Consider the following 10,437-nt stretch of genomic DNA (forward strand, 5'->3'; position numbering starts at 1 on the left):
AGTGAACTGCTTGAAAGTTTACTCTCAGAACAGCAAGTGAGAAATGCAAAAAATTTCTTATTGCTAGAGGTGTTTCAGTTTAAGTTGATTGGGAAGAAATATTGCCTGGAATGTAATAAATTCTAGTTCCTTGAGCTACTGAAAGTAATTGGTTTACTTTTGCATTTGTATTTATTATTCTTAATTGTGGTGAAGCTATGCAATCAATAGGATGAATGCTGTTTTCAGGATAAAGCATGTAGCAATGCCTACAGTATGTTGCTGAGAAAATACAAGATATTATCAAAGTAACTATAATTAAGTCAAATCGTAAAAAACAGAGGAGAGTTACAGAGAAATTTAAAATGTTATCCACGCCTCTGACCAAAAATGTTCTCTGCTGCAATTTGCAATTAAACTGTGCCTGCGTAGAGGCAGCTGCTTTTGTCAAAAATATGACAGCATAACCATTTACCAAAGGCATTAACTTAGTTATGGGCATCAGTAAGCTTTGTTTAGAACACGGACTTTGCATTTAAAATGTGGGCTTCAAAATATGAATCTGATGAAAATTTAAGTAAGGTATTTTCACACAGTAAGTAATTTGCAAGGTAGGACACTTAGGAAAAAAGAATTTTTTACCTGTATATTTAAATCAACAATAACTAGTAAACTTTCTTAACTTCCTTTGGGAATCATAATGTAACCACATTTCTTCTTAAAACACCAAAAAGAGGTTACTTCAGGGGAAACTGAGCAGACCAGAGGCAACAGATCTTTGTTAGAGAAATCCAAGGATTAGAACATAGTTCTAAAATAAGCATGAAATTGCTGGGTTTAAATCCTGAACTTTCTACTCACTACAAAAATTGAAGTATTTCTAAAAATGGCACTCTAGTCAACGCTGAGAATTCAGCTATTGCACTGGGCCAGATTTATCACCAATCTCTAAGTCAGAGAGAGTTTTTCCGGAGCTTATGCAAGAAAAGTGCAGTGCAGGAGATATTGCTAAGCATTATCGGATTGTGGGATGTTGACATCAAAATATTTGGAAGTGGAACTCAGCTTATTATTTCAAGTAAGTACAACATGTAAAACTTAACTACTTCTGAAATGCTTTTTCAATACTTAGATATTGGCTGCGTGAAGTGCTCTGTTATTTTAGCCTCCGCTACTTTTAACCCTACTGAATGCTGTGCAGGATTTTCCTCTTAAAGAGCATTTCCATATGCAGAGCACAAGGTAATTGTTTTGTATTTATGTATGAAATGGGGGAAACACAACAGCTATTGCACCACAGATGTATAACTAACTCCAAAATTATTTTTTTTTTAAAGATTAATTTAAATATGGCAAAGATAGCATTCGGAGAACCGAAAGATTTTTTTGTCCTTAAATACGCATATTCAACATTTGTGACATTTCTAATTCACTCTGAAAGAAAAGTGTCAATCCTTTGCATTGCTCAAATTCTTTGGAAAGCAAAACATTTTCCTTTAGGACTATGTCTGACTATACCAAATGAAGGGAGTTATCTGAGGTATGCCCAGAACTGTCTGAATATATGCATAGTTGAAAGGCTGCTCTCTCTTCCTAGCTTTTGCAGAAACAGCTTGTTATCAGTTATTAATTACTATTATTAAGGAAGAATGCCAAACTCGACATTTTTTTACATACTTATCAAAATTATTTTGCTTCAAGTAAACTTTAGGTGTTTTGGTACTTGCCTGTGATTCAGTTCAACTAGGCACCTGAGATGAAAACAGTTTGCCTAATTTTGACCATCTGAAAATGGTGTATCTATCTATCTGGTTAGCGGGAGGTTCAATTACAACCCATGCAGGGTTTTGCTTCATGTTATTGACACAAAAATACTCTCCAGGGGTCTTGTGCTGCTTAGATCTCAGCACAATGTTCACCAATTCTAGGTCTGATTTTATGAGGGCGTATAAGGAGCAAATTACTTGGCCAGTATCTGATTAAATAGATCCTCTGCTGGTGCTGCCTCTCTCCAGAAAGCAGAGACAGAGACAAACTGCTCAATCTGCACCATTCAACTAAATTTTAAAAGACTAAAATTAGTTGAGATTAATCCTGTCCATTAACAACATACACGCCCTCAAAAACCTCCATACCATTTTTTATTTTTTAGTTTAGTTTAGGCAACTGCTCCTTTTTTACTTTTGTATGGTCTAAAAATTTATTATACAGCAAATGTGATTTTCTTGAAAGAATGCTCTTTACCCATGTAAAGATAACAAAGCTGGACTGTTATTGCAAAGATTTCATTCGCTGTGATTAGTTACTACAACAAGGTGTTTGGCTCTGGTACAAAACTCATTGTGTCAGGTAAGTTACACGCTATTTTCCATACAATAAGCTATAGGAGCTTGGGGTGGTCATATAGATGAGTGTTGGAGTGTCCCAGAGGGCACTCAGCCCGCTTAGAACCTCAGTTGGCACCATCCTTGCACAGGATTCACCTCTCCAGCTTGTCGTTCCTACAGTGAACCTTGTCATATTTGTAATGTGGTGGTTTAGGATCACAAACTTTTCTGAAAAGGAGCTATTTTGAGCCATTTTTGATCATACTCCTCTTTGGAAATGTGGTGGAAAATGGCCTGTAGTAGTTTCCAGAGCGCTCGTTCTTTCCTCCAGCTGTACTGAAGAAATAAGCAGGAAATCAAGCAGCTGTGAATTAAGCATAAAAAAAGAAAACAACTTCCCAATACAGATATAAAGAGCCATATGCAATGGCCATTGCCAAAATCCTTTTTTAATTAGGCTAGCAAAAGTAAAATAACTTGTCCGTAATTATTTTTTTCTTGTACACAGCACTTTGGCAGTAGAAAAAAATTAGTACCTCCAAAAGCTCTTCTTATTGCTTAATAACACGCATATGAAGAAGTGATCCATTTTTTTGCCTTTCCTGCAGAGACATTTATTTTAATGGCAAGTGAAGGACAAAAATTTTCTTTTTCCCATTAAAGCCTATTACATGCTTTAAATGCCATAATCCTGGAGTAAACAACTACACAGACACAAGGCAGAGGAACTATTGCTACCAAATGTTTTAAGCCTGGATAATACATAAACTTATATTAGCATATCAAGCAAAGATGTTTTTTAATGATTTATGTCAGAAAGACTAAGTACATCATAACTATAATTCAGTAGAAATATCTGTGTCAGGATAAGCATGTTGTTTTTAGTGAAAATCCTTACCTTGTTAATCAGGTAGTTGCCATGCTTTTCATACCTACAGTTTAAAATAAATTATTTTCAAGCATCACTATAATTCTAAATTATTTTGTCTTTATGTGGCCAAAGCATCTGCCTGGTTAATAGAGTAAAAGGGCAGTAGTTACCTCAAGCTTAAGACCAGGCATTTCATCACAGTTTGTCTTTTCAGAGATGACTATCCAACATTAGCTCAGTAAGTTACTCCTAATGGAAGGAAATGAAGAAAACCAGGACTTAGGATAAGTGAGCTTAATTCAATTGAACCATCAGGCTTTGAGCTTGAGCAGAATCATTTCCCAGATCTATACTAAGAGTCAAATATATAAAGAGCCAAACTCCCATCAACTTGTAATGAACTTGATTTTGTTCTTGCTGGTCTCACTTAATTAGTTCCGACCAAAAGAAACTTGTTCAAGACTTACAATAATGCAGGTAACAGAAGGACTGGGATTTCAGAGACTGGTTTGGCATTTGCATTTGGTGGAATAGATGAGTTTGTAGAAGCTTACAGCAGAACAGGAATATTAATCCAACATAAACGTGCAATACAGGATTCTTCTGTAAGTATCTTTCCAGGGAATTTAGGAACTCCAAAGGTTACAAGAGGGAAGCTGAGACTGAACCAAAGAATAAACCAGCCTCTCCAAATACATTTTTTTTCCTTCAGCACAGAAGCAGAGTGGCTTGCTTAGCCAGCATGGGGCTGGTTTCCCTCTGCCATCGCTTCTGCTACAACTGCAGCTGCGTCTCCCTGGCAAATCGCAAGCATATTGATAACTTATTTTGAAGTGATAAAGAGAACAATCTACTAACATTTCTAGGAAATAATTTCATAGCAGAAATTATGGCAGCAATACTTGATTTCTTTAAATGCTATCTCCTAAATATTACTGAAGTATCTACCTTGTTTTCATCAAATGCATTGAAGTTCAGAGTTCAAAAAACTGCAGTTATTTTTTGTAATTATATATTATAAAATATATGTTGCCTTAAGATAGATTACACTTAAATTTATTTAATTTACCTAAGTTGGATTAAACTGATTTTCTGCCCTTTTAAATCAAAATGGTGACAATTAATGTATGCATTTTTTTTTAACATGGAAAAACATGAAGCCCTAGACCAAAACCCAGTAGACTTGAAAGTCCAAACAAGTGTTAGGGCAGAAGGATAAAGCTGTAAGACATAACTAAGGGAAGATGTGGCCACTCAAAAGAAATCTGTAGAGTGAAAACCTCTTACGATGATTAACATTAATAGGAACATGTGCTAATGACTTTATAATATTAAGGATTTTATGGGCATGAAGATTAATTCAGTATCCAATTCTTTTAAGACAATGTTTACAAACAAGTTTCAATGTGAGCATTCCCCCCTGTTCATAATGGTCTCTGTTATCCTAAAGCCATGGCCCAAAAAGATCAGCTTGAACTGCTGATAGCATGCAGTGCTAGGTTCTTGTTGTAGGGTATATATTCATACACAGATGTACATTCATATATAAGTATGCATTATTTCCCATGTTGTCAAGATGATAACCTCTACTGTTCCTCACGTTTTCCATAGACACCTCAGGGGATGTTGAAGGAGTCTCAGTCTAGAACACTACAAGTCTCAGGTGTGCAGGATCTGCTTAAATATTTCCATGATTTTGAATGCCCACTGTTAAATTAGGGCTCCATCCTCCATTTTGTCAGTATTCCAAATCCTTAGGTTTTGTGTACATGCAAGATTATTTATTTAGACCTGAAAGATTAAGATAAGTGAAATCTGTTGTATGAGCAAACACAGGTACATCCATACACCCTTTTGTAAGGAAAGCTTTAATTACAGAAATGAGAGTGTCAAAAGAAACAGGTGCATTTCTAATAAGAAAATTAGGCTAGGTTGGGACACAAAATGAGATTTTAAAAACATTGAGACTCGCTCATTCGCAATGGTGGTTTTTTTGCAAAGTAGTTGTACACAGTGACTATTACAAAGTCTTCGGAACTGGCACAAAGCTTATCGTTTCTGGTAAGTTTTTTACTATCTAAGAAAATATGCATTTTTCTAATAATCAAAAATCTAGAGGAGAGGGAATGTGATATGTTATTTTAAAATTATCATACAGATTAAAAAACAAATTTAAAAGTATAATACAGAAAAGTGATGTGGACTTTGCCGTAGCAGAATTAACTACTTTAGCACCCAAATGTTTGTGTAAGAGAGGTCAAGGTAAACTATAGGACTCCACATAAGCCATAAATTTCTGAAATATAACTTCTTTTGGATACTTAGGGCTACATCAGGTAGCCCTTGTATTTCCTTGTGCCAAGCTTACTGCCCAGAGTAGCAGGGTCAGGGTAACTCAGAAAGGCAGCTGTAGATCGCCCCTCGGCATCAGAGCAGGGGGAACAGAGGTGCTGCAGAGGAAAACAGTGTGAGTGCCAATAGATCCCCTAAACCATGGCTGAAATCTGCATCTGTCCATCTGGTCAAGGGGAAGGTCCTACCCCATGGATTTGTCCTAACAAAGCTGGTTTATTCCAGCCAAGAGGAACTGAGCTCTCTCGGATGAACCGCAGCACTGGTTAGCTACAGGCAGACAATGAATAATCAGAAGATTAAAATGTGGGGGGAAATCCTGGACCCTTGGAAATATTGCTGTTGGTTTCAGTGTCAGCAGGATTTCATGTGAGGTGCACATGGTTTTCCCTGGGGAGAAGCCAGAAGGCCCTGAGGAAGGACATGCAGGGGAATGATGGAAGGTTGACGCTTCTCTACAGCATACACAGACGCACGTGTGATGTTTCCTTTCGGTACTGACTACCTGCAATAGTACTGTGTAGGCAAGTATGTCAGGATTTGAGGGTGAACAGCACCGATCTCACATCGATTTAAGCAGATTACAGTAACCTCAACATGCAGAGGATTAGGCCCAAAACGAGTAAATACCCCTCCACTAGGCTGGAGAAGAGTTGTGACTGTTCAGGACTGCCTTTCATTTATTCAGTTAAACAGTGGTCTAGCATAAGTGTATTTTTAAATCATGTTGTCAAAAACACTCACCATCGCAGAAAAAAAATTAATTTTTCTAGAAAAAAAATCTATAGGAAATATGGTAGTGTAATCAACACCCAGGACACCAATAGTTTTGATTTGTTTTGATGTTTTTTTAAGCAAGTGATGGCTAAGATTATCTTGAAACTGAATTTAAAGCACATATCACTAAAGTCTCTTTGGGAATAGCCGCATTAGCGGAGATGATTGAATTAAAATTTGGGTCATGCAGCTAAATGAATAGACTTTTGTTGTTCATGATGGTTGTTAAATCTGGTCCTTGTCTGGCCAAAACGTCCCAAGCAGTTTCTTTAAGGGGTTCATAAGATATTTGGTTCTGGCACAAAAGTCATCGTCTCTGGTAAGTGCTTTCAAAGACGTATTTTTTTAAGTTTTGTAATGCGAAAGCTTTGGAATAAAGGTTGACAGCTCTTTAAAGTATCTGGGGAGGCTCACGGTAGGTTAGGACTACACTATGTTATTATGAGTGATAATACCTGAAGTTGCTGGCAAGCAGGACAAGAAAGTTGTTTATGAGCTTGAGTGCGCTGAGAGCTCTCAGCTCCCACTGGCTTGAAGGGGAGCTGAGGAGCTTTGAGTATCAGACAAAATTATTTCATTTTGTGGGATCATCCAAGCAATGAGAATTAAAATTTCAGCTTAAAGAACACATTGACCTTATTTATAAATCTTATTTATAGACACTTATAAAGAAACTGTAGAGGAGTTTCATTTTAAAAACTTTTGACAGTTAATCTATAAATTTGAACCCAAATTGATGTATCATATAGCAAAAATACATCAAAACCTACAGCCAATTCTACAAGTTTTCCTACTTTAGTCCATAAACATACCTATAGTTTATGGAGATACTTTTTTTTTCCACATGCAAACATATATAGACACATATATATGCAAAACATAATTTGTTCAGTTCTCCACTGTCATCCATTTACCTATATGTGTACATAAGACTCTCCCATGCATGCACACAGTTGCAGTTATTCAAGCAATATGTTTCCACAGTATTGTGATATGATTTAGGTGTTTCATTGAAGCTAAGCATTTAGGGTCTTTTCATGGTAAACAGAAAGATATTGGCAATTCCAGAGCTGAAAATTATTCCATCTTAACAGAAGTGTCTAAAATGGGCAGGATGAACTAGCAGCTGGAAGCATCTCTCTCTGCGTCTCTATTTAGATTGGATAACCCCAGAGAATAACATCAAACTAGACAATTAAATTTTAGCCCTGAGATTAAACAGGGTAACTCACTAAGGTTTGAAAATCTAAAAGAAACATCTAAAATAGTCATGAGGCTTTGCAAAGTGCAATGATGTCACTGGGACAGGAGCTCATCAGAGGTGGTCTTCTGAATATACACAATTCTGGAACAAATAAATAATTTTAGAAATCAGTTTAATCTTGAATCCCTGGGAGGACTAATGCATAAAGAAGATACAATCAACCCCTAAATTAATGTTAAAGAACCATAAAATTGTTAGCAATTTATTTCTGGTACAATAGAACTCAGTCCACATCTTCATTTGAATGACAAATCTCCAAAACGAAGGAAATTGATAATGAAAGGGTTATATTTTTGAAGGTAGACAGCCTTATGCTTTGCTCATCTTTGTTTTTAAACACTGAGTATGAAATACGTTGGAGAATCACTATGTTGTTTTAGGGGGGATGCAGTGTAGAAGACCACTCTAGACTAGCCAGATCATTTAAAGAAAAGTGGAAGCTTTTTGACAAAAATACGTATTTATATTAATGTGTTTTCTCACCATGCATTAAAATTGCACCACTCAGCCAGACCACACTTTAAACCCAGCGCATGCAGCTGCTCAAATTCAGTGGCAGAGATTTACATAGGAATCTAAAGAGAAAGAGTGGTGTAAGGAGATGAACACCTAAAATCTCTCTTAAAAAAAATAGTCTTAAGCAGTACCTTCTTAACAAAAGTCAATTTTGAAAACAGGATCTAGTCTTCACTTGCAGTTTAGTGTTAACAATTGCCCAGGAGCGCTGCCCAGGCACGCACTGCCGAAGTTCGCATTTAACTAAAATAAACTCTTAAATTTACTATCCACTTTTATAATACCAACAAATCTTCTCTGTGTGGACAAAATCTGGATAATCTGGAATGATTATTCTCCTAATAACATAAGGTTTAATTCAGAGAGACAAATGAAATGGAGATTACCTACAGTTACCTTGTGGAAATGGCTCACTTTTCATTTAAAGCATATTCATGTATGCTCATAGTGAGCATGTTTCACAAAGTACGCCACCTATGACAATCCTGCTTTGGATAGATATGCTGTTTGGATATAGAAATGTTATCTAGACATAGCATGTTCTTCTGCTTTAATTTAGTTTCGGTTTTTCCTTTTCAGATGTGTTAATTCAAACACTTAAACAAATGTATTAAAGGAACCTTTGGGGTCCAGAGCATTTTGTGATTCCATTTTCCTGTCTTGTCAAGATTTTCACCTGCCAAATACATACAATATCTTCCCAAAAATGTCAACAAGAAATTTTTGTTGCCCACCCCCCCAATCACAAAATTAGTATCAGCTTTTAAAAAATGAACTAGATATAGCAGGTGTTCATCAATTAGCAGTGGGGACTTATACTGGGAACTGCAAAGATTTGAAAGGTAGGTTATCTACCTTTAACATTCTGTAGACAGAATTTTCATGTAGCTGTTTCTTTTAAACATTATAAAGCAATATTGAATTCCTCTTATCAAATAAATGAAAAAAGCTTTTTCAGGAAATATTACTATTATTGAATAATTGTCAAAGACTTGTGCAGACAAATACACTTTTGGACAGCAGTACTGCTTGGAAGGCTGTGGAATATAGGCTCTCATGTAGTTGCCTGAAGTATTCTAACTCAGTTTCAAGGGAGATTTTTAATATCTTCAGCAATATTTCAGTTTCTTAACATTTATCAAATATAATTTTTCAAACATTTTTGAGTAGGTTTCTAAGATTTTAAGTAACCAGACTTAAATTTATTTTTCTAATAGAATACTCAAGAAATTTTTTGTGAGATGCTTTTTAATCTACTGTAGTATCAGAGTATTAAAGAGTAGTCCTAGTCTAGTCTTTCTCTATCAGACATGCTGCCTGACAAGAAGCATGAACAAAGCAGTCTATATATTAGTGTTCACTAAACAATTTAGGTCTTAAATAATGTTTCTCCATGCACATGGCCACAGTATCAAAGCTTAGATCAAACATTCTGCAGACTCTGGAAGACTAAATTTTCTAAACAAAAAAGAGTTTAGAATATTTGAATTGAGTCTCATCTTCTAATTTTGAGCTTAACTTTCTGTACCATAAAAGCTTCTATTCATTTTAGTTGTCTATAAAATGACACATTTAAAAATAAGGTTAAAAGTCATATTTGCTATTCCCAACTATTCTGAATATTATTGTAACTCTTTTTGACTGAAAATTAAAACTTGCCATTTGGGTCCATTGAAATAATATTTAATATAAAGTATGTTTGAATAACAGGTTTGTCCAGCTCACCAAAAACTTATTTTTACTTCAAGGATAGAACCAGCTGTAATTCATCCATCCTATTACCTAAAATTCTTTTCGTACATAAGACATTTCTATTCCCATCCTAAGTATTTCATAACAAATTAGAGAGCTAAAACATTTGCTAATAAGACATTTGGGTTGTTGCTTTTCAGAATTTGTATTTTGTGGCTGCATATTTATTTGCTGTATGCTATTGATCTTCCAACTCTCTATTTTGTTAATTTTTTTCCTCCGATAACCAATCCAGACAAAGGATATTCTCAACCGGCAAACTCTGAAATCCTGCAGAAGAGACATGAAAATCAGATAACATATGTTTGCCTTATTGAGAAATTCTACCCAGAAGTCATTCAAGTGACATGGACTGATGGAGAAAATAAGGAGATAACAGACAATGTAGTAAAAGGAGATGCCTGGAAGTCCACAAAAGAGGATGAGTACTCAATCGGCAGCTGGCTGACTGTACCAGTGGAGAACAAAGACAAGAACTATTACTGCAAATACGAGCATGAAAGCCAACAGAGATCACTGCCAACACAAGGTACACACTACATGCTAAAAATTTCATTCTAAGGATTACTATAGACATCACTTTTTCTTTGCAATAAAAT

The 10,437-nt window shown here is 35.6% G+C and overlaps 1 gene segment (V, D, J or C); it reads left to right on the forward strand.

Moving 5' to 3' along the window:
* The window catches only part of LOC104617841, a gene marked incomplete at its 3' end in the record, with an annotated part of 13,354 nt that extends 2,987 nt beyond the window's left edge, over positions 1–10,367 (forward strand). The window contains 2 exon segments of the V gene segment in view: positions 5,182–5,238; positions 10,074–10,367. Coding sequence covers positions 5,182–5,238; positions 10,074–10,367 — 351 coding nt within the window.
* Positions 10,368–10,437: the final 70 nt, after the last annotated feature.

This window comes from Phaethon lepturus, unplaced genomic scaffold (assembly GCF_000687285.1).
Source record: "Phaethon lepturus isolate BGI_N335 unplaced genomic scaffold, ASM68728v1 scaffold13553, whole genome shotgun sequence".
NCBI lineage: Eukaryota > Metazoa > Chordata > Aves > Phaethontiformes > Phaethontidae > Phaethon > Phaethon lepturus.